General features: G+C 37.3%; 5 protein-coding genes across 5 annotated transcripts; 1 reads left to right on the top strand and 4 right to left on the bottom strand.

The window, feature by feature from the left end:
- Nucleotides 1–255: 255 nt before the first annotated feature.
- On the bottom strand, nucleotides 256–4,783 carry LOC135622348 (formin-like protein 1). Its single transcript, XM_065124120.1, has 4 exons — nucleotides 2,591–4,783; nucleotides 2,314–2,510; nucleotides 1,895–2,139; nucleotides 256–1,205 (listed from the first exon to the last, which is right to left on the bottom strand). Exons 1-4 carry the CDS (start codon nucleotides 3,994–3,996, stop codon nucleotides 471–473), a joined length of 2,583 nt encoding a protein of 860 aa, XP_064980192.1. The 5' UTR covers nucleotides 3,997–4,783; the 3' UTR covers nucleotides 256–470.
- Nucleotides 4,784–4,924: 141 nt separating this feature from the next.
- Nucleotides 4,925–9,945, bottom strand: LOC135622352 (large ribosomal subunit protein uL18-like). The gene is made up of 9 exons (XM_065124125.1): nucleotides 9,831–9,945; nucleotides 8,315–8,384; nucleotides 8,142–8,233; nucleotides 7,930–8,056; nucleotides 7,753–7,832; nucleotides 7,535–7,651; nucleotides 6,104–6,238; nucleotides 5,394–5,563; nucleotides 4,925–5,241 (listed from the first exon to the last, which is right to left on the bottom strand). Exons 1-9 carry the CDS (start codon nucleotides 9,831–9,833, stop codon nucleotides 5,127–5,129), a joined length of 909 nt encoding a protein of 302 aa, XP_064980197.1. The 5' UTR covers nucleotides 9,834–9,945; the 3' UTR covers nucleotides 4,925–5,126.
- Nucleotides 9,946–11,189: 1,244 nt separating this feature from the next.
- LOC103996764 (cysteine synthase) lies at nucleotides 11,190–19,567 on the top strand. The gene is made up of 10 exons (XM_009417750.3): nucleotides 11,190–11,481; nucleotides 13,584–13,693; nucleotides 13,776–13,833; nucleotides 14,517–14,780; nucleotides 14,870–15,007; nucleotides 15,113–15,164; nucleotides 15,247–15,326; nucleotides 16,573–16,632; nucleotides 18,496–18,576; nucleotides 19,230–19,567. Exons 1-10 carry the CDS (start codon nucleotides 11,224–11,226, stop codon nucleotides 19,320–19,322), a joined length of 1,194 nt encoding a protein of 397 aa, XP_009416025.2. The 5' UTR covers nucleotides 11,190–11,223; the 3' UTR covers nucleotides 19,323–19,567.
- Nucleotides 19,568–22,647: 3,080 nt separating this feature from the next.
- Nucleotides 22,648–25,604, bottom strand: LOC135623392 (uncharacterized). The gene is made up of 3 exons (XM_065126313.1): nucleotides 25,334–25,604; nucleotides 25,064–25,201; nucleotides 22,648–23,139 (listed from the first exon to the last, which is right to left on the bottom strand). Exons 1-3 carry the CDS (start codon nucleotides 25,460–25,462, stop codon nucleotides 22,960–22,962), a joined length of 447 nt encoding a protein of 148 aa, XP_064982385.1. The 5' UTR covers nucleotides 25,463–25,604; the 3' UTR covers nucleotides 22,648–22,959.
- A 611-nt stretch (nucleotides 25,605–26,215) lies between these two features.
- LOC135622173 (uncharacterized) lies at nucleotides 26,216–27,052 on the bottom strand. Its single transcript, XM_065123816.1, has 2 exons — nucleotides 26,889–27,052; nucleotides 26,216–26,800 (listed from the first exon to the last, which is right to left on the bottom strand). Exons 1-2 carry the CDS (start codon nucleotides 26,915–26,917, stop codon nucleotides 26,305–26,307), a joined length of 525 nt encoding a protein of 174 aa, XP_064979888.1. The 5' UTR covers nucleotides 26,918–27,052; the 3' UTR covers nucleotides 26,216–26,304.
- Between the last annotated feature and the right edge of the window lie 881 nt (nucleotides 27,053–27,933).

The raw sequence follows: 27,933 nt of genomic DNA, 5'->3' as shown, positions 1-27,933 counted from the left end.
GTCTATCTGTGAATAAAGTATAAATCATATGAGACATGGAAGCAAGATTTTTCATTGCAATGGAGAGAATTGTATGAGGAGATATATTTTCAGATAAATACAACAACAATAAAATCTTAAGTACTAATTTTTTTTTGGGTCAGATACTTTGCCACCATTGAGCTCTACATGTCATTAGATCTCAGCCTTGCGCCAGAAAGGTAGCTTGTTTTGTATCCAACTACCTCACAGGATAGCATTAAGTTCCACACTTCATTCACCTCCACAACAAGCTTTCATTACTAGCATTTACATAATATAAACAAGTCACAAAAATAAGAAAAGAGCATTTCATGCATACACAGCCGACCTAATAATCACAGCCACCCAAAAGCCTAAACTCTAATCCATAGATCGACTAAGATGACAATCTTCAGAACATCCAGGCTCTGATGCAAGAACACTGGGGAACAACAGACGTGATGTTTGGTTCATGGTTGCTGCCCTACTGGCAAATACCGTGCCGTGATGATGATGTCATGCTCGTTGATCTTTTCGACCTCTCTGCAAACCTGATCGAGAACTGCAAGGAAATCGCTTATCACCACAAAGATTCTAAATGGATGATCCTCCTCTTTGGCCGAGTCCCCATGGAAGAATTCAGTAGTCTCCTTCACCATGGATAGCACAAAACTCTCTCGAGATTGGATGTCCAAGATTGCACCTTCAGCCTTTCTCAAGAACCCAATGATGGCATCATGGAAATTGTGACCATCCTCTTTTGAGAATGAATCATATAATTGCAGTACGTCATGGATCTTCCCAATTTCTCCGCCAAGTCTCATAACACAGCTGCTAACCATATCGCAGTCCATCGCAGCTGCCTTCTTGACATTGCTAAGCTCAATTCCCAACCTGGACACGACATGGATTCCGAGTCTGCAGCACTCAAGATCTGATGCTGCATTTGATGGGGTTTTAATGCTTGAAGGGTTGAGAGCGAAAAGGTGGGATCCTTCAGCTCGACTGATTGCCTGGACAACAAAATGTAACAGGGTGGTCTTGCCATCTGTGCCTCTGACATCAACTAGCTTGAGAAGTGCATCGAGCTTGAAGGCATCTGCCTCACCATGCCTGGTACCAACGTTCATTCGATTCCCAGTCTTCAAGACTGCCTCCAGGAGCTTGTGGAACATCCTGTTGCTCCTCAGCTCTTCGCAGGCTGCCTGAGACATCGACAAGTACTGAGCTTTGCAAAGCATGTCCAAGAAAAATATAGGAGCCACTAGAAACCAGAGACAAGAATCATAATTCTAATCATGTCTATATATGAAACTACTAGTCATTTATAATTCAACAGCATATTAAGTGATAAAATTAGTATTTAATTAAGAAAGAGTATCAAGTACTAATATTCCCATTCAATCAATTTCACCTTATTTGACCTCTAATTTCAATCATTCACCTTGATCATGATTTGTCATATATGTATGTATGTACATATGTATGTAAATATATATGTATGTACATATACATGTAAATATATATAAACATAATATGTACATATGTACACATATATGTACATATATACACAAATATATCTACATATATACACACATATATACATATATACACATACACACACATATATGGCACCAAATGAGGTCAAATGATCGAATACATAATCATTTGAAACCAATTATTTGACAAACTATAATCAATTGTATCCATTCATTGGATTTTTCTAACTTCAATCCATTAAAATAATTGATTCGATTAAGATCAATTGTTACAAAAAAGAATTGTCTAAAGTCTCAAAGCATATATCATTATTCATGCAGCCACAATGACTTTCACTTCATGCAGCTTCTCATAATTGGTGAAATTTGAGAATGAGAATTCCAAAGAGACTTACCTGAAGAGTCCCAAATAAATTCCTTAGGTGATTGACCTCTGAATCGAAATTAGCAATATAAAGCATGGCATCAACTCTCTTAAATGCAAACGGTATAAGGAGAACTGCCTTCAAAAAGCTTTCAGCTGGACCGAGAATGTACGGTGAATCATCCTTGTGTTCTTTCAGATTACGTTCTTCCTCTTTGCTTGGAACCATCTTCTTGAGTGCCTCCAAAACTTCATTTCCTAAGCTGTCAGCGTTACCTTGTTTTTCCAACACATACCATAATGTGTTAGTGAACCAATAGTACCACGATTCTGAAGATGAATTTAGAAAAGTCGCATAGAGATTGATAAGAGGAACATGTACCCAATTGTTGTTCTGAATCCCAAGATATGCAAACAGTAAACCTTTATGAGGATAAAGGAAAGTGATACCTTCTAAGAGAGCCTCACAGACTTCCTCCTCACTCACATGTAGGGCCTTCAACATAATTGCAATGTTCTGCGACTTCTTAGGATCAAGGATGCAGCTCTCTTGGTTCGATGAAGGATATAAGAGTCCTCCGGTCATCTCCTTCGGTGCCATGCTTGTGTTACCACCAGTCAATGTCTCAATCATCTCCTCATTTAGCCTGCAACTCCATGAGCTCAGACAGAGAAGCAACAGAGGCATAAAGAGAATGCTTTCAAGACTTTAAGCTGAAAGACCCACTGGAACGAGCCTGAGTTGTGCTGATCCCACACCATCTTGCGGTTGGAGCTTGCTCGAACTTTCTCCCAGTGCAAAGGCTTCAACTTTGGGCGAGGGTTATTCTCATGCTTCTCAGCTGCATCGGAATACTTCGATGTTATCGAAGAATTCCACACAACAGAGTTTCGGGGAGGTAGCAGAACCGGCAGCTGGAAAGCCGGTATCTTCACATTTTGATCCTTCTGGAATCCAGTTGGTGGTGGCCGCGGCGGATTTAGCTCCACAGCAATCGAGCCTTTAGCAAAGTCCCCTATCTTAGTTGGTGACCGCAAGTTCTCTCCGGAAGATTGCAAGGTTCCGACCTTTCTATCGCAGTCCGCCCCCGGTGGTGAAGAGGGTGGGGAATGGGAACGTGGTCTAGCTTTCGGAGGCGACGATGTCGAAAGCCGCAGCAGTGACGGAGGTAAGGAGGAAGTGGTGGGAGACGACCGCGAAGGGGAAGAAGCCGCATTGGACGACACGTACGAAGGCGTGCTCAGAGTAGAGCTCCGCGACCAGCACGTCTCCTCCACACCCAAAGCCGCCTCCTTTGAGCTCGACGCCAGGCCGGCAGCGCTCCCCTTGGAACCAGGGGAGTTCTTCGGCGAGTAGAACCCCGAGAACGACGAGCGACCGGCGTCGGCACTCCGGAACTGGCGCGGCAGCGGTGGGAGGGGGTGAAGCTCTGGGGACCCGAGTTTCCGGTACGGCGAGCCGCCACCGTCGGCCAGCTGCGCGGCGGAGCTCTCGTTCTCTCGCACGCGGGAGCTCACAAGGGTGCCCAGGTACAGGAACTCCGAGCTGGACGGCCCCGGGGTGGCGGCTGCGGCGGCGGACGATGGGGAGGCGGAGAGCTTCCGCCCGTCAGGAGCGGCGGCATCGGAAGGGAAGAAACCGAGGCTGCCGAACCTGGCATCCTTGTCGGCGCCCGCTCGGCGGCAGCGGCGACGGAGACGGAGGAAGAGCACGAACGAGAGGCCCAGGAGGGCGAGAGCGAGGAGTGGTGAAGCGACCGCAGGGACGAACCTGGGAGAAGAGTGGCCGGAGGAGTAGGAGCCGAGGGAGGATATGTTAGCGGGAAAGGTTGGGAGGGTGGTGATGGTGGCGGGGAACGGGTGAGGAGGCGGCGGCGGGAACGGGGGTAACGGGAAGAAGGGGCGGAGGCGGTGGTGGGAAGAAGAAGAAGAGGAGGAGGAAGTGGGGTACTTGGGGAAGGAAGAGGAAGGGGGTTGGGTTGGAGCGAAGGAAGAGAACGTTAAGGGGAAGAAGGGTTGATGCAGAGTCCTCCTGTTGTAGATCGTTGCAGAAGCAGTAGTACTACCGATGGAGCGACGGAAGTGGAAAGGAGTGTAGCTGAGAAGAAAAAGGAAGAAGGCAAACACCGCCATTGTTTTGGTGAGAGAGACGGAGAGTGTACCAGAGGATGTCTAATGGTGAGAGAGACGGAGAGTGTTCCAGAGGATGTCTAATTTCAGGGAGTGGTGAAGGTTTGTACTGTTGCGTAGGCCTTAACATGGGAGTTTGCAGTAGCCATGCAACGTTCGTACAGCGGCAACAGGTACGCAGCTGGTCACCCAACAAAGATTAACAAGGAGAGTTTACGAAACCGAAGAGGGTTAGAGGAGGATGCAGTCATATAACAGGGGAAGAGGGGGACGAGAAAGAGAGAGAATGGAGAGGGTTTAAGGAGTGATGGATTACGTGGATGTTTGCCGTGGGGAGGGAATCGTTTAAACTCACCGAGGAGATCAGGTTTAAAAGATGGGCAACGCAGATGATGTGATAGGACATTTCTTGGAAGGGGGTATAACATTGTCAGGATTCAGAAGAGAGCGAGAGAGAGATGTTTCAATGTGGTTTTGTTGGGCCTCGGGAGCAGAGTCTCCTGGAGAACAGTGAGCAAAGCTTGCTTGGGAGTCTGGAAAAGATTGCCGTGTGCTTCCCGGATGATGTGCACCACCTCTTTGTCTCAGTTGAACGAAGCATGAACAGCTCCTCAACACACTACAAAAGGAAGGACAACAACAGAGAAAGCATTAATTGGGAAGAGAAGTCAATCTCGTGCAGTAATACAAAAATAACAAGTGGTGCAGTCCTACTTACTAAGTTGATGTCATACTTCGAGTGAATATTAATAATGAGTAAAAAGAACCAATTCCATTTCCAACACACATGCCGCCCACAGGCAACTTCGGGACATCAAAATTATGATAATATAACACAAGAAATTGGAGATTCATGACATGAAAAATGAACTTAATCCAGCAGTGCTCGAGCATATAATGAATATGAACTCAAGGAGTCCATAGAGAAGAATGAATAATAGTAGAAGCAAATTTAATCATGCTAATCCACCTGAACAGCAAGTTTGTCATTCACCTAACAGCAAAATTTGGATGTCCTTGTTTTATGCAAAGAAACCTTGTGCTGAAAACAACTGGAAGTTTCAAGATACTGTTTTCATAAATCCATAATAATTTGATGCAAACAAAATTTAATTTAAACTACCCCTGCTCCTTTACTCATCATCTTCATCTTCATCAGAGCCGTCAGCAGTAGCAGAGTTAAGGGCATTCAACCGATCAATGAGCTTAGCTTTTCTCTCCTCGTATGTCAGCTTCTTCAAGTTATACCTACAAAGCAAATAAACAGAAGTTAGAACAGAACAACTTACACTACATGTGTTCCTCACAGAAACTTGAACAGTCACATGGGACACGGTGCACATGTAGATTGAGCTACTACAAACAATTGAATAAATTAGAATGAGATATATCATCTTCACCTCTTATGCTCCTTGGGAGGCTCCTTGGTGGATTTCACTGTTGATGGGTCCGCACGAATGGCAGCATGCACTTTTTTGTATAGGTCTTCCATGTCATCAGGTCCAACATTTCGTTTAATGTAATCACTAAAATGTGCCTGGTACTTCTCTGGCTCATCTTCCATCAGTGTCTGAAAAGTTTTTAAGACAAGAAAGAGTTATTGACCATTTCAACTGCAATTCGGTGGTAAAAACATATTTCCATTGGTTGAATTGTATAACATAAAAGGCTTGTACAGGTTGGTTATTTACCACTCTAATAATACTAACATATATCAAAATAGAATGCAGAATATACAGACTCCTACATAGGCTCCGGGCTAATAGGTACAGCACATGATTGCATCCCATAACCAACATTAAGGTTATGACTCCAGAAACAAAACAGCCACATGCATATTTCAGGTCCATTATATCATAGATAGCATATGACATAACAGACGATGCTAAAAATAAAATCACAAGCATTTGACCATGCTTAAGTTGAAGAAAGCTAGGAAAAATACCTGATGGGTTTCTTATTGTTTTTTTCCTCACAGAAAAGAAACTGAAATATGAAATATGTAATGATATTCTGTTTGCAAGGATTGTGATTCAAAATTCATCATTTTAATTTAAATCAAAATAAGTTGGAAAAAATTTAACAAGGGGATACTCATCAGAAGCCTGACCCTCATGTAAGAAGCAACATGGCCGCCAAAAATGTAATTCCTATGAAAATCTGCATCAAGCTGCTTCTCATCCTTCTTAAAACCTGCAAACCTCTTATCACTATGTGGAACATCAAGGCCACCATCCAATGCTCCCTGCAGATGACAAGACAAAGGTTCCCAATTGTTAAAACCAGATAAAACTAGCTTCCTCCAACACAAAAAAAACAGAACAATGTTTTTAGATAAAGATTTCTATAATCAGTAACTAAGGATGACAAATGAGTTTATACATGCACTAACAGGCCTTCATCATGATAGACGTGAAACGTAAATATAATTGTTAATTAAAAATTAATAAAATGACCTTAGGTGCACAGCAAAACAAAAAGAACATTATAAGCATATATGTACAGAAAAGATGTGTATTAATAAGTGCAAAGTAGTTCCAAAAAGGCATTTGATGAGCCGAAGTCAACGGCATGTTGTCTTTAAAAACATAACATGTATATTCAATGTCTAAACAGAAAGTGAAAAGGCAACAATTAAACAAGTGCTGAACAAGTTTTTGTTGACTTGATAGATTCCTTACTAGTTAAATTTAGTCAATGCAGATAATTCCTTAATAGATTCTGTAAGAATAACAAGAAAACACAGAAACTTAACATGTATATGCAATCTTCATTGAGATTAATATAAAATCAAAGATCCATCTTTTGAATCTTGAGCAGACAAAAGCATCTGATTTACCAATCCATGCCAGTCAATAAATACCAATATTATAGTCTGATCAAATATTATATCAGAACAATGGCAAAGTGCTAGTACAATTCATTCATTATTATTTTCTACTATCTAATTGGTTGATACAGAGTGGTACATGTCAGTAAACCACCAGGTATTCCAGTACCATATGGTCCAATATGTTACCAAGACCAATATTGTGGCAACAGTCGATACTTCAATTACTAGGGAATACAACTCTGAATCTAAGCATGTATCATATAAAATATAAAAACAAGTTGTGTGTTCATTGAAAAGGTGATGCATTGACCATCATTTCTCAGCACGAGGTTCTAGCTTTTTCATGTCTAACAGTTCGTATTCTGCGATAATTGGGTTGGAAACATTATGTGTTTCATTCATCCATTAACTCAACTCTGAATCTAAGCATGTATCATATAAAATATAAAAACAAGTTGTGTGTTAATTGAAAAGGTGATGCATTGACCATCATTTCTCAGCACGGAATTCTGGCTTTTTCATGTCTAACAGTTCATATTCTACAATAATTCGGTTGGAAACATTATTAGTTTCATTCATCCATTAATACAACTCAAGCCAATTCTTTCACTATCATCAAAATATTTATTGTGTTTCCACAGAATTATCTAAGACACAGAGGTGCTGACTGCCACAAGCATGAGTGTGAATGCTAAATGATGAGCATACCTTGAGAACACCAAAAACACGATTGCCAGTTGTTGTCCTCACAAGGCCAACATCAAGAAGAGCACGGAAAGGCCTCCTACTCTCTGCAGGTTCAACAGAGAAATCTTCCCCAGTAGCCTTTGTTGAAAATATAACAAAAATGTTAATATTAAGGGTGGATGAGCAAGACCCAAAACAGAGTGTAACAAGTCTGGAACCACATAGACAAAACGTTATACCTCAACATTACCCTGATATTCCTCATCCATTTCAAGCGTCTTCAAAACACGACGGGCCAAAAGAAGTCCAGTGCAATAAGCTGTATTTTGAGTAAATAATAGTAGAAAGAAGATCAGCACAAACAATTATATAATAGGGGAAAGCATAAAAGTTTACATGAAGAAATGCATGATAACCTGCTGCATAATTGGTAAGGCCTACTTCAAGGCCATAACGAGGTAATTCATGGGCAAAGGCTGAAGCAAGGACCAAATCTCCAGCAATACTTGAAGATATTATTTGTGCAACAATATCCTTGTTGGTCTAACCACATACTCAGTTAAGAACACATAATGATACTTAGAAGAAATGTAAACTAAAAAAAATGAACAACTTGATGTCAGGATACAAAGCGAACAACAAAACGATATTTAGGTGTATTATATTTGTTCTTGTCTTGATTTATCAGCCGAATCCTTGCCCGATAGTCCGTCTTTCCCTCTGGAAAAAAAGTAAAACAGATGATGTTGGCTATGCTTGACTTGAAAATTAAACAGGAATAAGATTTCAGAATAACTATACCTCTCCTTCTCTTGTACTTGACTTGAAAACGCTTAAAGTAAGCCTTAGACTTGTGAGCTTTAACAAAAACCTAGAACAAAAATAATACTTGGTCATAAAATACATCTAGAAAATGCATAACAAAACCAAACAAATGGCATAATGGAAGAAAGGTCTAGGAATTTAAATGTTGATCTAATACCAGTTCCGTAACTGATTGGACTAATGTGATTCTGGTATACTAGGTGGTATACTAAATTGTAATATCCAGTATCACTGAGAAAATAATAATAAAATACAACCCGGTACCTACCTACATGGTCTGGTACAACAAATTCCTTGGCGAAGATTGGATCCTGAAGCATATCTAATTTCAGATTTGGACTTCACTAAAATAGCTGGTAGGAAGGTGGATGATGAAGAGATCCACTACAATTTATGTTGTAGGAAATCTCTACCACCTCAATAGGTGGATGTTTTGTATTTGAGCACTTTCAATCTTAATAACCAACTTAACATCCTGATTTGGTTTCATTTGCAAGTTAATCTTACTTTCCGCGACTTCGGCACTTGCACAGTTCAACTGGTTCTCTATGATCACAGTTGTAGCTGACTGGCACACAAAGAAAGAACCCAATCCTACAGGATGCCCAAAATAATTTGTTGTCTGCTAGAAAAGCATATTATAGAATCACAAAAGACCCCAAGGCATCCAGGACCTAGAGAAAAATATCTTCAAATTTAGACATTATTGGAAGTCAGTCATAATAGTGGTTACATGGCATAAAAATCATACATATTCTATGTTGCATCGAATTAATTACAACATTCAGGTGGAAATCAAGTACAGAAACAGACAACTAATAATGCGGGAATAGGTCAAGCGATACAATCAAAGGCTTCAGTGAGAATTGAATCAATCAATACATCTGCATGATGCAATGTCTAGAAAATTCCTTGGTCCAGTTTCATTAAATAAAATTCATCTTAGACCACCAGAAAATCTGCAATATCTCTATCGGATAAAAAAAAATGAAACTACGACTTACCACAGCATCAATTAGGTACCGTTAAATGTATATAAGATTCAGGAAAGTCCATCTGATAAAGCATTGAAGAAGAAGAAATGGACAATTCCCAAATAAAGTTTCCTTTCCAATTCTCAAACGTGCGGAAAACCAACATTAAACCAAACAAATAAAATCTACGAGACACTGCAGACCCTAAGCACATCAAAAAATTCATGAATAGCTGAAAACATCAGATCCTAAAAATCCGGTATCCATTATCCTTCAACCTAGTCGAAAATAACCCCAAAAGATGCCCACTTTCGAGCACGAAAAATTAGTACGCGAACACCAACACCATATAGCCAATACATATGAAGAAACCCTAGACCACCAAGCGCCAGACGTGGTTAGCCTATGACCCCAAAGCTAAAAAATGTCGAGATCCTTAGATCAATAAACTGGCAACGACTTAGAGGCATAATCCCTGAGATTTGCAGTAGGAAGGAGGAAGAGTTGAACGGTCATACCATTGCGCTTCCTTGTCTGCTCCGATCTCTTAGAGCGTAGCGGCAATGGAGACGAGGAGCAAAGAGACTCCAAGAGAAAGGCTCGTCTCGGTTTATAAAAACCCTAAAGACGCGATCCAACGGCCAATGACGATTAAAGGAAACGGACGGTTCAGATCGTCCAAGTCATGGGCGAGGGCATACATATGGCCACGGCCCCTGAAACAGGTCTTCATCTATGCAGTATGGGCCGGCCCATTAAGGCCCATTTAGACTAACAATTATGAAGAAATACAATATAATCTTACCTATGCAACGATCTTAAATTTATTTTTTTTAAGGAATAATAGCACATGCAAAATCCCTCATCACAAGATCTCTATCAAAAGATGGATATTTAATTCATTGTCATTCTACTTATTATTATTAAGAAAATAGGTTCATGCAACATGTGAAGTAATAATATACAAGCAATTATTCTAAGCCATAATATTGGAGATGGACAATCTATAATGATAAAGCTGGTGTGCATGGTTGTCATGTATGTCCATCAACGAACACCATCGAAAGTGATTTGGCATATTCCAACCAATGCTAAATTATCTTATATCTTTTTTCTTATTTTGACTTTTCTACTTGCTTTTGTTTAAATACAATGGCTGTACAATTCCCACTTTCCTGTCCTCATTCATCCCAATAAAAAAATAATCCTCTAAATTTTAATCTACCCCTCCAAAATTTGGATTTACACGCACACACACACACATATTTTAAATATTTATTTTCATAACTGTAGTTGAATTTTAAAAATACTAAAATTTTAACCATCTGAAATGTTCTTTATTATTATTTTATTATTACCAACATATATATATGTATATATAATATTGTCATAACTCATTAATGAAATATAATTCATATCTATGATTTTTTTGGTTCTGTGTATTAATACTCTACAATTTATCATATATATTAATATCCCTTTGATGCGTGTCTCTTATTCAATTTGGTTTGAACAATTCAACTCAATTTTATCCGTGGAATGATTCTTTTACACCTTTTAATTTGGTAAATCACGTTTAATATAACAATAAATAGAGTAAAATGGATAAATTATGTTTTTGATATTAATGCATGCAGTAATATTATATTTTGAGAATAAAATCTACCCCTACAATAATTATTGAATTTGGGAAACATCTTAATTAATTATTCAGAATTTAAGGACTTTTAGATAAATTGAAATATTCCGAGTACTAATTTAAAAAATTAAAATAAATAAGAAAAAGTCTCTATTTATCTCCGCCATTGACGCTAAGTCATCGTCTTTGTCTCTTTACGCTTCACTCCTTCTCTCCCCCTCCCCCACCCCCGCCCCCCCCCCCCCCCCTCCTCCTCCTCTTCCCTAAACTCAATGGCGTCTCTCGCGAGCACCATGGCGTCCTCCTTCGCCGCCCAATCACGATCCTCGCCAGAGCCCCTGCTCCACTCCATCCGTTCCCGGTCCTCCCTCCTCCCCTCCCGATCCCTCAGGTGCACCGCGTCGATCGGAAAGAGAGCCGTCGCCTATGCCTGTTCCGGATCTCCTCGCCGCGACGTTTCCTGCAAAACTGTCTCGTCGAAGCCGCAGACGGAGATTGAAGGCCTCAACATAGCCGAAGATGTTACTCAGGTACCGAGAACCCTACTTTCCTTGTAGATTCTGATGTGGGAAGGGTAAGTTGCAGTGGCTTGTGGTTGGAAATCGTTGGATGAAAAAGGAAAGATGAAATCTTTAGTTTGTAATTTTTGTGTTTCTGTTTGTTAAAGCTCCGTCGACTGAACTTTGATTTTTTTTTTTGTGTTCTAAAAAGTAAATCTTGACTGACGAGAGAGTTGATGATAAAAAGTATTCCCTTAATTTCTTATACCTGACCGATTATTTGCATTCATGACTTCAATTGCATATTTTGATTATTTATGGAAGAAATTTATGGGTTTCTCTTTTAAACTAAGAAGCTTTCTTAGTAATATAAGAACGGTGAAAGAACTGTATTGTTTAATTTCGACAGGTGGATGGAAATATATAAGACAATTGAAGTAGAACCTTAAAACACATGTAAAACAAGAGCATTTTGAGTTTTGCTGGTTGATAGTTGAAAAGATTTTGGAGTTGCATTGAGGAGATCAATGCCTGGCACGGTTATGTCGAATAACTTATTCAACATGCATCATTCTGGATGCTATGGTGATCATAGAATTCAAATCAGCCAAAAAAAAAGAGAAAGTACCATATAGGCATCATTTTTAGAAATTACCTGTGTGATGCTTTGAATTAGGTATCTGTGTTTTGTGTTTATATTTCTTGACTAAAGCAATATATGAGGCTACCAAATAGTCTGTGCATCAGATATACTGGATTTTTAGATGCATTGGCACCTTTTCCATGCGGTGTTGATGAAGTAATTAAGTCAACAGTACCAGTCTTAGAAGCTTCACTGAAGCTTTTTATCTGAGTTCATGACTCCAGGTTGCTGGTGTAGTATATGGCAATTCTTTCTGACACCTTCCATGTTAAAGTGTGATTAGTCTTTATATGTCAGCAAACAAAGGAATTTGTTGCATAATTAATTTGTTAAAAAATAATTGCTATTTTGTCTAAACTCTAAAGCAAGGTTCGTCGTACCGTACCGTACCGACGTTTCGACCCAGGCTCGGTATCGGTATACCGCTCGGTACACCCAGGTGTACCGAGCGGTACACTGCTACGGTATTACTGTACAGTGCTACAGTACTCGGTACGGTACGGGGCGGTCCGCGTACCGCTGGCCTGTCGGACCGGTACGTACCGCCCGTACCGGGCGGTACAGTCCGGTACGGCAAACCTTGCTCTAAAGTACTTGCAGTAGCCGAACTTGTCCACTAATTGGTTATACTTGTATACTAGATAAATAACCGAGTCTAACAATTTACTTTTGTGAGGAATGCTATATAAAGTGGTGCTCAATTTGCCACTAACAAAAGCAAGATAGGGATTTTTTAGAAACTGATGCCTCAAGAAGCCAAAAAAAAAAGGAAATTTCTAGTTCTAATCATGAACTCTTGGTCCTGACAAAAGGTAGCTCTTGAATGATAGTTTGTTGTTGACTAAATAAACCACATAATAGAGTTTTAAAATCCTTAAGTGTCTGTAATAGATGGTTCAAAATTACCAGAATTCATGGAAAAAGAGCTAGATCATACTTCATGATCTCTACCATGAATTAGAAGAAAACTCTGTAAAGCCAATTAAAGTATTGGTATCATGGGAGAGCTTGGTATATTTGCGGACGAACATCTCATGCTGGTGAAATAGGCCAAAAAATGACTTTGCCATAAGGCAAAATAGTTGGCACCTACTTGTCATGGCATGTCACAAAATCCATTGTCCTTTCTAAAAATTCAATCCTTTATTCAAAGTTTTGGGGACACATCTTAAAAAATGGAGATATTAATATAACAAGTTGATTGAAAAAGAGACATTATATGAAGACATACTCTGAAATAATGAAGAACGAATCTTTTGATATAAGCTAGTGAACAACCCAAGAAGTAACATAAATTAGATATTGAAGTAAGAAGACACCATCAACTGAAGAAAATGTGACCCCACAAGAAATGGAGTAATATCCATGATCTTGAAGTGATGCTTATTATGCTTTTCATTGCCATATTTCTCAGTGTATGTTATTATGATTTAATACTCCACTAGACATTGACTATTGCTAAATTGTGTTTTTGGCTGCTTTCTCACAGTTGATAGGGAAGACACCGATGGTTTATCTGAATAATATTGTAAAGGGATGTGTTGCAAACATTGCCGCCAAACTTGAGATTATGGAACCTTGCTGCAGTGTTAAAGATAGGTATGCTCTTTATTTATTTAGAATTTTCTAAAAAGACACTGACTAGATACTTTTGATGTTATCTGTTCAAACTCATCTTCAGGATAGGGTACAGTATGATAGCTGATGCCGAACAAAAGGGTGTTATAACTCCTGGAAAGGTAAGTGGATGACTGTTTTTTGCCCTTTGCTTGCTTATAGGTTTCTATTGCTACCTTGAGTTAATACTGATTAAGGGAGTCAAATAAGAGTAAGAGCCTGCACTTTACCATGAAAATGAGGAGGTTCAGATTACCAGAATGCTCTTAGGGATTGTTATAGGCATATAAGGTTATATGTAAGAATAAGTAGAGAAGGCCTCATGACACCTTTGGTAGCCCATTGTAAGATTTGAAGATGAATAAGGATTTGTAAAGTCATTTCATTAAAGGTTGGACAAGTCTGGATGGTTGTTCTTTTTTAAGTTGTAAAGCATATTTCTATATTAGATAGAACAATGTAATAAATTACTTTAGTCAATTTGTTATGGAATTTTCTTAACAAGCTAAATATTAGATATCAAGGAAATAAATATAGAATTTCATTGCTGAAAATTGGATATTATTCTGATATCATGAAAAATTCATGCTAGAGTTAATTATAGTTGCTGTAAATTTAAATGAATCTTTCAAATGCGTTAATTATCTCAGCTCTCTATGTATTTTAAAATGTTAATTTTCCTTTTTTTTCCCTTAGTGGAACTTTTAGTGTAGGATCTATTGCAATATGTAAATCGATATTTCTATTGTCATGCTCATTGTTACTTTATTTTTATTAATTTTTATCCTGCTTTCTGCATTTAAAGAGTATTCTGGTGGAACCAACAAGTGGGAACACAGGGATTGGTCTGGCGTTTATTGCTGCTGCAAAAGGATACAAGCTGATTTTGACCATGCCTGCATCTATGAGCATCGAGAGGCGAGTTCTGCTAAAAGCTTTTGGAGCAGAACTTGTCCTTACAGACTCTGCCAAGGGCATGAAGGGAGCAGTTCAAAAGGCGGAAGAGATCTTAAAGAAGACGCCTAATGCTTACATGCTTCAACAATTTGACAATCCTGCAAATCCAAAGGTGACATTTTACCATGAATATATTTCGCTAGTCTTCCTGTCATTCTTTAAATACTATTCTATATTTGTTTTTGTATATTCTTGGTGTAGATACACTATGAGACTACTGGTCCAGAAATCTGGGAAGATACTAGCGGCAAAGTGGATATTTTTGTTGCTGGAATTGGGACCGGTGGAACCATATCCGGTGTAGGCCACTTTTTGAAAGAAAAAAATCCTAACATTAAGGTGTTTTTCCTTTTCTGTTTTATCCTTTCATTGCTAATCTTTCTCTTTTTTAACCTTTCTAAATCCTAATTCATGGTCTTGCTTTTCTTTCCACAACTCCTTAAGGTCATTGGCATTGAGCCTAGTGAAAGCAACATTCTTTCAGGAGGAAAGCCTGGTATAACTAAGATTTAGCAATATTTATGTGTTTTGCTTCAACCTTATGTTTTACCCATTTAACATGAAGCCTTATCATATAGGTCCACACAAAATCCAAGGCATTGGTGCAGGTTTTGTACCAAGGAATTTGGACCTTGAAGTAGTTGATGAAATTATAGAGGTACGAGCTTGTTGAATAATATGCACTAGAAGGTTTAACTATATTATTGAGCAGTGTTTTTATTGGTCTCTTAATATTCTTTGCATATCTTTCCTTAATATTTGAGAACTTCAGCTAGATGCTTTAATATGTTTTTATTATAAGAAACCTCGGTGAGCCAGCTGTTTCATCTATGTTGGATCACAGGTTCTTGGATCATCTATAATTTGTTTCATCTAATCCAGCCTTTGTAGTGTCTATACCTATTTCCATATTACTCCTTTCATTTCCTTTTTTTAATAGTGTCGCACAGATACTTCTTAAGGCCTCACCTAACTTCATCATCTCCATGAGTGTAGTGCTATTCAAGGATTGCTCCTATTTCCAATTTCTATATTATTACCTTCCAATCCCTTCATTGATAAGTGACAACTATGACAACAAGCGTGATTCCATTTGTTGATGCATTATAAACCAGTTTCATGTTATTTTAGTAGTTATAGTGATTATACTAATTATCATATAGTCTGTAATTTGAGCTAAATCTGGCACTAATATTGCCAATTTGAGTTATCTGCTGATGCTCAACTGTGTTATCTGGATTTTCTATCAATGGGAACTTCCGAAGATACTAAGAGGTCTACTTGTCCAAATCCTTTGGAATCTTGACAAATAGATGGATGATTGTTGTCTGAATTTGATGGGCTTAGTTTTAGGCAGCTAGTCAAAGTCAGTTGCCATGTTATTTCATGGCTTGTTATAACTAGACCTAACCATGGGAAATGGTGTGCACTCAAACTTGATTTCAGACAAAATTGAAATCAAAATCACTTCTGAGATCCAGGGGATCGCAATTGAGATAAAGTGGGTAAATCAGCGGTCTGGGATTGGCCAAAAAATAATCTTAACTTTAAAATAAAAGAGCCATAAGAAATTTAAAATGTTTAGTTTCTTTATAATGATTTAGCATAACCGATGGAAGTTTTAGATGCGAGAACTGGAGCGTCCAATCAAAATTTTAATGGGAGAAAATGGTGACGACCTATTCAAGTTGTATGTTTATTTAAATAATCCAATTTCCATGTCTCAACCGACAACTATTTTGAGCCTCTTGCCAATGGACAGTGAGATGTGGAAATTAGACTTATTCCATTTAAAATTACTATTGGACTGTGCCCTCTTTATGACTTGATATGTTTACCTGTATCAACAGAAGCTTTGATGGTTGATAGTATTCTTTTTGTTTGCTGTGCTTGTTTTACCACAGATATCAAGTGATGAAGCAGTTGAAATTGCAAAACAGTTGGCTCTCCAAGAAGGATTGCTGGTATGTATACTTTCTTGATAAGGTTTGATTCCAGGCTTTTGATCCACTACATTGTTTAGCATACATTCATATTCATGTTAATAAACATTTTCCTTTATCAAAGCATGCATGCAGTAGTTATTAGAAAGCTTCATAATCTTATGATCAACTCAGCTGACGCTTCTCCTATAATCTTACTAGAACAGATCTTGGAATTTGCAAATTCACTTAAATTACTTTTAAAATTGAAAAATAAAATGCTTGATTACTATCTGCCACGATCCTGATCAATCATTAAGGTTTGAACATCACTGAATTTGATTTTTGGAGCGAAAGCTCCATCGCGGGGAGCTAAACCTTTCAACGTCACTGTACTATAACAATTCAATTGGGCCTTGATGGATTATCTATATTCATGCATACCAATGTTAATGAAGAGGTGTATATTTTGTTGTATAGACAAGATGACCATGATGCATTAATCATTGTATTTATTTTACAAATTTACATCATTTTATGAATTTGCATTCTTGCTAATTCTCATGACAGACCCCTAGCTTTTTAGGTGTAGGACATGAAATGAGGTAGACTTTTAAAGAGAATTTAGACAGAAAAGATAATTTGACTTCTTACAATTTCAAATTCATCAAAGAGCTTTGCTCAAATTTCATGGCTGATGAAACAAAGAAGGGTTTATGCATCAATATCTCATCTAACTTCTTGTGAGACAGAATGCTGATGCTCCCATATATTTAAGACTATGAAATCTGATTAAAAAACATGTAGAAATTTTAATATCTGGTGAAGAATTGATAAAGAAAGCATCAAATTCATGAGAAGATGAAAATTCACAAAAAAATTAGAATAACAACCAAAAATAAAGAAACACACTTACCATGGTTAGTGTTACGGTTCACTTCTGTAGCTAGTTCTGACTAGCTTACACTAACCATGCCTCGCATGTTGATGATGATGAAACACACCTTCTGAAAAATAAAGAAACACATAGCTTCTTGACTTAAATGCTCAGTATGATCATCTTCAATAAGCTTAGCCTTGACATAGGCTTGCAAGTCTTATACAGAAGAAGGGTGGTCTAGTGAACAAGGCTCTTGCCAGTACAAGCTCCAGTAGGGTCAGTGTTTACAGTTTTATTTCTATAATTCATAATTGGAACTCTGGTCACCTTGGTTACAAAAAAACAGCCCTAATATGACACTAGGTCCACTATTTAAAAATAATTTTGGCTCTGTAATGATAGGAATTTCAAATGTTAGAAATAGCACACTCGTGACTTCCTAAATAAAAAGAAATAAAAATATCTAGAAAGATACTTTCAGATCTTTCAAAATATAATTATTTGTGGCTATAAAGTCTTCCAAGATAATATATACGTGAAGTAATACTAGAAAACAAGAATACAACCAAAAGTAGGAGTTTAATATAAGGAAAAATATTTCAAAAATATCAAAAATATAAAGGAAAACACAGCTTACTCAAACTATATTCATTTGACACCTTGAATTTTTGATGGCATCTGTACCCACATCATGTTGTCCTTTTAATGTTGAAAGGTATGTCCATCGATTGTTATAATGGAGTGCATTGCTACATGAGTGTATGAGAGGAAAATTAAAGAAGAGGCTGTCCTTTGTTAATTTGTTTAAGTGCCCAATGTATGTTACTTATGTGCTGCTAGACTATTAGATCTAGCTCTCTTTCCCATTTGAGATGCTTTCTCTGACAACAAGTTTCTCTAAGAACCCACAAAACCATGTTTTCATATTAGGTGTGGTTCTCTAGACACTAGTCATTAAGTCACTGAAGGTGTCTGTGTCTGATCTATTTGAGTAATGCTTGCTAGTAATTGATGTTATTGTTCAGGTTGGTATTTCTTCTGGAGCAGCAGCAGCTGCTGCCATGAAGGTTGCAAGGAGACCAGAAAATGCTGGGAAACTTATAGCGGTATGTCAATATTCCCCCCTGTATTTATGACGAAACATACATAACTTCATGACTCTAAAGAGAATGACAACATACATAAAATCCTTAAATGAAAGGAAAAAATCCTAGTCTAAGAGAAAGTACTAGTCATGCTTGTTCCAACATCGTTTTCAAGTGTTGCTTGACCAAAACTTAAGTATATGATTAATGCACTATAATGAGAACAGACACAAAGCTACAATGTAATTGTAGTAATGTGGTGATATTATCCACTACCTTATTTTAATTTAATGCTACATATGCTTTTCTGCAATGTGATTTGATTTGTTGTGGATTTGATGCACAGTTCTGTATTTTTCCAGTATTTGTTATAACCTGATTTTTGTTCGTGAATAAATGACTGAGCCTCTGTCCTAAATTCTTAGGCATGCCTGCACTATGACTTGTTATTTCATTGAGACAATTCTTCTCTTTTGTACCTGCCATCATTACTTTGAAGTGTTTTTATGCACAATCAAGCTAAATCAACTCTTCATTATTTGACATGTAAATATTATTATTCCCATATACTTCTTGTTGAAGCACTCTAAATCGACTTGGTATGACATTAAATGTGTACTATTCCCATTTCTTTTCACATCATAATTCTATGACTACCTTTTCTGCTGGTTCAGGTTGTTTTCCCAAGCTTTGGTGAGAGGTACCTCTCTTCTGTCCTCTTCCAGTCAATACGGGATGAGTGCGAGAAGATGCAACCCGAGCCTTGACATTAACTTCAACAATTCTTGTCTGGGGTATTTTGTGGATTTTATTCAAATTTTGAGATGGGTGCATTACACATTGTGCTCTGTTAAAAAATTTGCGACAAAAATAAAAAGAACTAGTCGAGAAGGTTTGGCTTACATTTTATCAATCATATGAAAGAGGTTTCATGAATTCTTTTCCTTTCAGTCTTGTAATAATATCTTGATATTCAGGTTTACAAACTGAGCAAATTTATGTTTAAGCTTTAGATGATGGCAATGCTCTGACATTGTGGTATTGTCAACCTGACTTTCCCTTATCTTGCACTGCATTGCTTAGAGAAGATTTAAGTGTGTTGCTTTCTCCTTGCATGGCATGGCTAAATTGCAGTTGGCTTTTAGCAAGAACACTTTGTTTTGATTTTTTTTGTGTGTTTATATAGTTTCTGCTACATGTGTGATCTCTTAGGTTGGGAAACAGTGTCATGTTTATGGAATATAGAATGTTCTTGCAAGCAGTTGATCTGTTTCCGGCACATGCTTTTTGGTAGACTTTGATGTGGGAAACTCTTGAAGCATGAAATGGTTGGTAGGCACTTCGATACGAGTTATTGAATGAATTATGAGAAAAAGTTCAACTTAATGAGATCGAGACTGATGAAATTAATACTTTCTACTGAGATCAAGATTGATGAAAAAAAAAAACTTTTTATAGAGAAAAAACTCGAAGCTCGCTTTGAACTGTTCTGGCTTGAATTTTAATGCTTTGCTGTTTTCTTGGGCTCCTTAGCAATTATGTTTATAGATATGAATCAACAAAATGTATTAATTTAATCTAAAATTTTGAATAAAATTGTTAATGAAAGTTTTGATATTTCTATATGACACAATAATCTTAAACTAAACATGATATAATACAATTTTTTAGGTAAACTGAATAATATAATAGTTTGATTTTGAGATTATATCTTACATATCAACTTCATTGTACACTTTGAAAATTGGGTAAAATGTAATACCTATCATGGATTTTTTTTTTCATATATTTTCACACAGGCCAAATAAATAAACATCACTTTATTCATCATCTATAATCATTTATTACAATTCATTTATTCATCAAATTACAAATAGAAAAGTTAATTTCAAGAGTCATCCAAAGTGGCTCTACCTAGCGGTAGAGGAAGGTTCGCTCTCCATTGAAATTCGATTTAGTACTAGAGGGAGGCTGCTCTGAAAATCAAAAACAAAAAAAATTCAGCAATGCTGAGTAGGAACCCAAAAAGTCAAATCAAAATAAATACATGATCAAAATTCAATCAATCATCCCATTGGCGTATATCAAGTACCCGAAGGAGCACTCCCCCAACAGCGGATGAAGAGGCTTTATCCTACGGGATGAGTTTGTGTTCTCCCAACAGCGGATGGAGGCAAACTCATATCACACTCCCAACAGCGGATGGAGTGGTGTCCCACACCCGTCAAAGTGGGGACACGTTCCTCCCAACAGCGGATGGAGGAACCGTCCAGCCGCCACGTCTGACGGCCCGCTAATCCCCGAAGGGAATCGCCCTACCTGCTCTTGGCAGGAATATAATCTCACACTGGTCATATCCATTTCGGGATGAAATAACATATTTAAAACATCTCTTTCAAAAATCATCAATATCAAATAATATAAATTAACCCTCGATTGACTTGAACTCTAGTTTAATCGATTCAATTGAACTCGATTTATTAGAGCCTAACTGAACTGATCTCTAATCCTTATTTAACTGATCTGGAACCACCCTAGACTAGTATAATTTAGACTAGATTAAGTTCAATTTAGGTTAAACTAACTTGAATAAGTCAATCAATTCGGAATCACCCTGAATTGATCTAGACTAATCAAGTATAGTTTAATTCAATCAATATTTGGGCTCAAGTTCAACAATAATATTGGGCTAGATTGAACCAGTCCATCTATTGGTCATGTGCATTATACATGATTGAGCATGCATTACATAAAACTGGCCCAGCCTTGGCCCATGGACTAGTCATAGCATATACTCATTAACAACATATATAAAAACATAATAATGCATTAAAAGATAGATGAGGAGAAAAGTTTTAATACAAAGAAATAACATTCTTAATTTGACTAGAAATTATAAGACATTAAAAGAGGGACTAGGAGATAAGTTTTAACACAAGCAAATAGCTTTCTAAATTCAAATAAAAATCATGTTTTCAACACATAAAATTTTAACATATTCTAGTCATATTTTAAATCATTCAAAATAATATATTTTAAATTTCAGATCAAAGAATATCAAAAAGGGATTTTAGATAACATATTCTAGTCTAACAAGATTTTAATCCAGATAAGATTAAAGATAAACTATAATACAGAAAATATATCATATAAAACATATACATTTTTAACATATTTAATTCTACAATAAAAACCTTAATCATGGGTCAAAGAATATTTTGAAAACTTTAACCGGTTACTTTAATATAAAAAAATTTGACATTTAAAGAATTGATATATACTTTTCAAACTATAAAACTTTCAACATTTAAAGAATCAAAATAAAAGCTAAAACTTTTAAGAAAGGTAGGGAAACCTACCTCTTGTCAATAGGCAATATGGTATAACTCATTGTTCTCTTGTCAACAGAGTGTAACTCCTCGTTCCTCCTGCCAAATAGGCAATAGGGTATAACTCCAATAGGCAATAGGGTATAACTCATTGTTCTCTTGTCAACAGAGTGTAACTCCTCGTTCCTCCTGCCAAATAGGCAATAGGGTATAACTCATTGTTCTCTTGTCAACAGAGTGTAACTCCTCGTTCCTCCTGCCAGGCTCGGTGAGGAACGAAGGAGAGAGATCCCTCCCCTCTAAATAGGAGGAGGTGAACCTCTATTAAGGGAAATAAATTTTAATTTTTAAATTTATTTAATATAAATTATTTTCATTTAATATACTAACAAATATGATATCATCATATTTGGAATACTTACTAGTTATTTCCTTAATTCATATCAACAAACAAGGAAGTAGATTAAGATTTCCTTAAATTATAATAACAAATAAGGAAAGAAAATCAATTTCTAACTTAAATATTTGATGTGATTACAATACCAATCCAACATATCAACTTAAAAGTCTTAATCTCACATCCAATGTGAGTGTGAAGACTTTTAAGCAACTCCATAAGAAAGGAGCAGTAAGATTATAAGCAACCTGCAGCGCTTAATATGGACGATACTCTACAAGAAAGGAGCTGCAAGAATCATAATCTGAGAACAACCTAATATTTACACAGAATACAATGTCAAGGCAGGCTTCTGACAGCAAGATAAATTATTTAATTTCAGGAATTCTTTGAGAAACCAACAAAGGTATTAAAATGTTTGCAATGCAGGATCACCTGCAATTAGTTTCTGAATGAAGGGTGACTGATAAGATACAGTTTATGGTTAAAAAGATAATACAGAAAACAATTGCATGAAATGCTGCTCGACTCAATAAAATGGAATAACCACGAGTCATCATTTTTTTGCCTGCCTCCTGCACATGTTTTCTAAAAATTTATCAACAGGAGTCCATAAAATTCTGATCTTGTTTTTATCGTGAGTTAAATTGCTTGAAATCCTGAAGCCAATTAGAAGACTCAGTTGATGGAGAGAGAAGCCTTGACGTGATCAACAACATGTGGGAGGGCGCCTAGGCTGTCATCAATAGCCTTGTTTACGCAGGACTCTAGGCCAGTCATGGCATCTGTTTTGATTTTCTGGAGTTTTGCTGCCTCAAACTTGTCTTGGCACACCATTAAAGACCGATTCAGTCGTTCCTGAAACGTGAAAAGTAATTGAGTTTTATAGGAAAAATAATGTTTTCAAACAGGGCAACTCAGTTGTGTTACAATATAGCCATCAAGTTAAGACAGTCATAAAACACAGCAAATGCAGCTGGAAAAAGTAAGAGAAAGTTATGTTACAAAGGAAACATCCTTGTTCTTAAAAAGGCCAGTCAGTTGGCTTACAATGTATTTAGGTGGAAAACAAACAAAAGGCGAAAAAGAAGATAGAATTCTGTTTTGCAATCACAGCATGTGGATGGTAAGCTCAGTTACAAAGGTTGAAGATAAACTAATATCAAGACTATTTGATTAAGAAACTCAAAGTTTAATTTCGTTCTGAATTCCTATATGATTATGACATATTTGAAATATACCATGCAAACTGTTGTACAATCCAAGGAAAATACTGTTCCAGTGTGGCACTTTGGGCAGTAGATCCTGGTCCAAACAAGGTCTGTCTTGTGGTTCACCAAGTATCAGACAATATGGATCAGGGCATTCAAAAGCCTTAGAAATCGGTCAAAAATCAGTAAGATTGATTAGAAGAGGCCATGTTTGATAGGATTTAGGATGTGGGCCAGTCAAAATGTGGTACAAGTTTGCAACATATGGCTCCATACATGCCTTCCTGGCATGACTTCTATAAAGTTTCTCCCTTTGAAACTCAGGGCAAGGAGATGGAGAAAAAGAAAAAGAAAAAGTCAAGCAAGAAGGTAAATCGGTCACCCCTACCCCTTCTTTCTTTTTCCTCCTTCCATTTCTATTTGCTTTTCTCTTTTTTTTCGCAATCATGCCTGTGCCTAACTGGTCCAAGAGGGGAACAATACGGGTCTGGTGACTGAAATCATGTTCTTCAACACAACCTAAAGATGTTCAAATTTATGCCTCCATAAGCAATACATCATCTAAATTAATTAAGTTAATGCAACAACACAACAATAGAAATTATAAAACTAAGAATCATCAAATTAGAATTGATTCAGCATCAATACGTCTTTACATATATTTTGACAAAAAACACAATAAGGTATACCTGGACACTACAAAAATCAATTATCGTTCATTACTTCAAAATCTTCCACTACAGTAGGAAGATTCCTTTTCTTCCTACCTTACAAAGGATAAGAAAGTGATTATGTTATCCTAACACTAATAATCTTGCCCAAACTTGCTAAAAATCCTAATTACAATGTTTTATTGTGTAATATAATTTTAGTCTTTCAGCTTCTAACCAGGTTACAAAGAACCAAATGCAAAAGAAAAGAAAGTCCACTAAATTTAGCATGCATGATACTAGAAGGTAACTATCGTACCGGAATTTGCAAATACCACAATATATATATATATATATTGAAGGTCATTGAACTTATGACTTTCTCATCAATAGCCTCTATGTCACTGAAACTTCAACTTGTGGCATCCAGCTAGCAATTTGTTCAAGTTTCACCAGCAGTTCAACATCTTTTTAACTTAACACTAGGCTGAAAATTGCTTTTTTGAAATATTAAATTTTGTACATAGTTTTGGAAATTTATAGAATCCGGATACCACAGGATGAAAATCAGCAACATACAATGTAGTAAATTCTTATGTATACCCTACATATGACATTGTAATAAACTCTGAGATTACACTGTAATAAACTTCGGATACCACAGGATGCATATTAGCAACATACAATAGAACTCTTAACAAACTTGCATTTGCATAAATTCTTATGTATATCTACGCATGGCATTGTAATAAACTCTGAGATATCTCTTGCCAATTATCTCTAATTACCCAACAACAAGGTTCTCGTTTTCCCAGCTTAATTTAATGGGAGATATCTTCTCCTACTAATCCAAACGATCAAGATCACGAACAAAACTAATATCTTGGAGAACGGAAAACGAGAATGTGAAAACAGGAAAACCTGAAATTTCGCCATTTCAGTCTCAACCATATTGTTGGCATTAAGAACCGGGACGCTGCAATGCTCCACGCAGTTACTTATCTCCTCCTGCTTCCGCCGCCTGTCGAAGCACTCATAAGCGCACTTGAAGTACGCTTGCTGCAATGCCACATACATCATGCTCGCAATAAATCATCTACCAAAAGACCTACGACCTCGACACGGGGGAGAGCTGCTTCTGCGAAGGACCGATCCAAAGAAAGATGAGTAAAGAAGGGGAGGGAAGCTTACTTGGAGGGTGAAATTGACGTGATCTTGGATGGGGGAGAGCTGCTTCTGCGCGGCGGCGTTCACATCCTCGAGCTTTCTTCTCAATCTATCGGATACTAAGCGCTCTTCCATCGCTGCCAAGTGATCCATCTCCCTCTCTCTGTGTCTATGGATAAAGGAGGAGGAGGAGGAGAAGCCGCTCCGCTTCAATCTCAATAGCCGCCTTGCGATTGAAAGGAGAGAGGGGTTTAGGGGTTACAGGTGTGTTTCTTGGGGAAGAGGATTCCAGTTAACGTGCTCTTCCGGAACACTTTAAGTTGCAGTGGATAACTCATCTTATTTATGTTCCCAAAAATATCACTTAAACTAATTATATTTTAATTCATAACATTTTCTTTGTATTTATTTATTTATTATTTTAATATATTCAACTTAATTCGAAATTATAGTATTGCCATCCTTAGTATGTTTTGACTCTATAAATATTAAAAAATAATTATATCAAATAATTATTATATAAGTGATTTAAGTTATTTCTAGTGTGAACATTAGGATTAATTATAGATTATTCTTATAATTAGATACCTTTAATATTCAAATCCTTGCACTTTCAAAAGTAATACTAAAAATAAAATAGTAAGATTTTTATATAGAGTTAAAAAAATAATTTTATATTATTAAAAAATCAAGAGAAAGGTTTTTTCAGAATAACATATTTAAATATTCTACTTTGTTAAATATAGAGATCTCAATATAATTCTGGATCAAGATATTAAATATAGTTAATTACAAAGATAATCTATAATTAGTCTCGAACGATATATTTATTATTTACTATTTTTAATAAAAATATAGTGCTCTCATCGATTCAGAAAGACATTCACCAGCCATAACATGATGATCTGATGAACAAACCAAGGATCCATGTTCTTGAACATGCTTGTACAGATTCATTGAATGGCGGAAAACAAGAACAAAAAGAAGATTGAGAATTAATCTTCTCCAGCCATCACCATCCTCCTGAGAGGACTCGGCCCGATCTTCTTCCTCCTCCTCATGGCATTCCTCTTCCTCACAAACTCCATCTGATTCCTCCTCCTCAGCTGCATCATGGCTTCCTCCTCCGCCACAAACCTCCTCATCATGATGTCATCTGTCAGTGACTTCCCCCTGAACACTCTCCTCCCTTCCACAAAACTCCTCGTGCTCATCATCTGCCGAGCCGGTGCCGTTGCAAAAGATTTCGACGTCGGGCAGCTGTAGCTTCTTCGCGGCGGGACGTCGGCCCGAAACACCTCATTGTAGGAAGAGATTGGAGCACAGAGACAGACTCGAGTGAAGGAAGATGCTGCCTTCAAGGAGGTGCATTTCCTTAGCTTTGGCTTGGTGGAGTTCGGTGAGACTCCATCGTTTGATTCCACCGCCGGAGCTTTTGCTATGGCCTTCCACAGAATAATGACCTCCATCACTCTTCGGTACCACGGCTTTCTGCGACATGAACATCTCATATATCATCGGTATCATGCAAAACAAGAACATGCAGTGCAAAGGGAAGCACGGTGAGGAATTCTCTTGCCTGAGCCGTGGACTCTTCGTCTCCTGCATTAGGAGGGAAGGGAGGAACGGTGGAGAGATGGACGACGAGGGCGGTGGAGCTCATTTGTGGGTTGGAGTTGCAAGAAGTGACTCGGTGTGGTCCTTTTTCTCTTTTCTAGGGTGATGGACACTTTTGCTTTGGCATGATTCCATGGATTACAACTGAGAATATGAAATGAAGGGAAAGAGTTGCAGTCCACCATGTTCTTCCGCCAGAAACCAAGAGGACCACCCATCTCCAGCAAAAGAACCGATGAAAGCCTCATAGTGTTGCATATCAAATCTGATGTGGGTCTCATTCTCAGGCCCCAAAGGTAGGTACTGTTAGTGCAACCACAAACACCAAAGATAAACTAATAGCAGTGCTTCTTTCTGTTTAGAGATGGATCTGAATTCACCAATGCGAGTCCAACAAGCTAATCTACTTCCCTATTAGCAGAATCTATTAGCTTGGAACTTTAACATCATGATTTGTAAGTTGACCTGTCTTGAGGTGCAGAAACAAAAGCAGACATTCCTCGAAAGGACTACAATACACTATTCATGCGTAAAGGAGAAAGGCAGAAAAGAAGAAAGAGCAGCAATGTTTAGTATTCTGCTTTGCTTAGTTTTCTTCTCTTGTTTGATGAAGAACATGTTCACTTTCAGGAAGAAGCATGCAGGAGTGGAGCATCGATGCATGCTTGGCGATGGATGGCATCATGCTTCATGTTTCTGGTGAAGACCAAAGCCTAGAAAAGTGAAGCAAGAGGGAAAAGGGTGATGATTATGAAGGACTTGGTTTCTTCATGACAATGATGCATGTAATATTCAAAGCAACATGTCAAGGCAAGAATCATATTGGCACATCTGAGATGGCAAAAATAAATAATTAAGTCATGCCTTAATTGCAATTATTAGACTTAATCGGTCTATTTTTTGAGTTTCAAATATTAGAATTATTGTTTGCTTATTGTTTCATAAAAATATTTGGTACTCATTAATAAAATAAAATAAAATTATTCAAAATTTTAATTTTGAAAATT

This window comes from Musa acuminata, chromosome BXJ2-9 (genome assembly GCF_036884655.1).
Source record: "Musa acuminata AAA Group cultivar baxijiao chromosome BXJ2-9, Cavendish_Baxijiao_AAA, whole genome shotgun sequence".
Classification (NCBI taxonomy): Eukaryota; Viridiplantae; Streptophyta; class Magnoliopsida; order Zingiberales; family Musaceae; genus Musa; species Musa acuminata.
This window is presented reverse-complemented; position numbering and strand designations above follow the sequence as displayed.

Bases quoted from the DNA above. Each gene is read 5' to 3' on its own strand.
- LOC135622348 (XM_065124120.1), bottom strand. From the start codon at position 3,996: ATGGCGGTGTTTGCCTTCTTCCTTTTTCTTCTCAGCTACACTCCTTTC. The intron at 2,511-2,590 runs GTGGGTCTTTCA...ATGGAGTTGCAG, and splicing joins CACAACTCAGGCTCGTTCCA to GCTAAATGAGGAGATGATTG. The intron at 1,206-1,894 runs GTAAGTCTCTTT...TCGATGTCTCAG, and splicing joins ATTTATTTGGGACTCTTCAG to GCAGCCTGCGAAGAGCTGAG.
- LOC135622352 (XM_065124125.1), bottom strand. The intron at 8,057-8,141 runs GTATCCTGACAT...GTATGTGGTTAG, and splicing joins ATCGTTTTGTTGTTCGCTTT to ACCAACAAGGATATTGTTGC. The intron at 7,833-7,929 runs GTTATCATGCAT...CTCAAAATACAG, and splicing joins CCTTACCAATTATGCAGCAG to CTTATTGCACTGGACTTCTT.
- LOC103996764 (XM_009417750.3), top strand. From the start codon at position 11,224: ATGGCGTCTCTCGCGAGCACCATGGCGTCCTCCTTCGCCGCCCAATCA. The intron at 11,482-13,583 runs GTACCGAGAACC...GCTTTCTCACAG, and splicing joins TAGCCGAAGATGTTACTCAG to TTGATAGGGAAGACACCGAT. The intron at 16,633-18,495 runs GTATGTATACTT...GTTATTGTTCAG, and splicing joins CTCTCCAAGAAGGATTGCTG to GTTGGTATTTCTTCTGGAGC.
- LOC135623392 (XM_065126313.1), bottom strand. From the start codon at position 25,462: ATGGATCACTTGGCAGCGATGGAAGAGCGCTTAGTATCCGATAGATTG. The intron at 25,202-25,333 runs GTAAGCTTCCCT...GTGGCATTGCAG, and splicing joins ACGTCAATTTCACCCTCCAA to CAAGCGTACTTCAAGTGCGC. The intron at 23,140-25,063 runs GTTTTCCTGTTT...TTCACGTTTCAG, and splicing joins CTGAAATGGCGAAATTTCAG to GAACGACTGAATCGGTCTTT.
- LOC135622173 (XM_065123816.1), bottom strand. From the start codon at position 26,917: ATGCAGGAGACGAAGAGTCCACGGCTCAG. The intron at 26,801-26,888 runs GCAAGAGAATTC...TTCATGTCGCAG, and splicing joins ACGAAGAGTCCACGGCTCAG to AAAGCCGTGGTACCGAAGAG.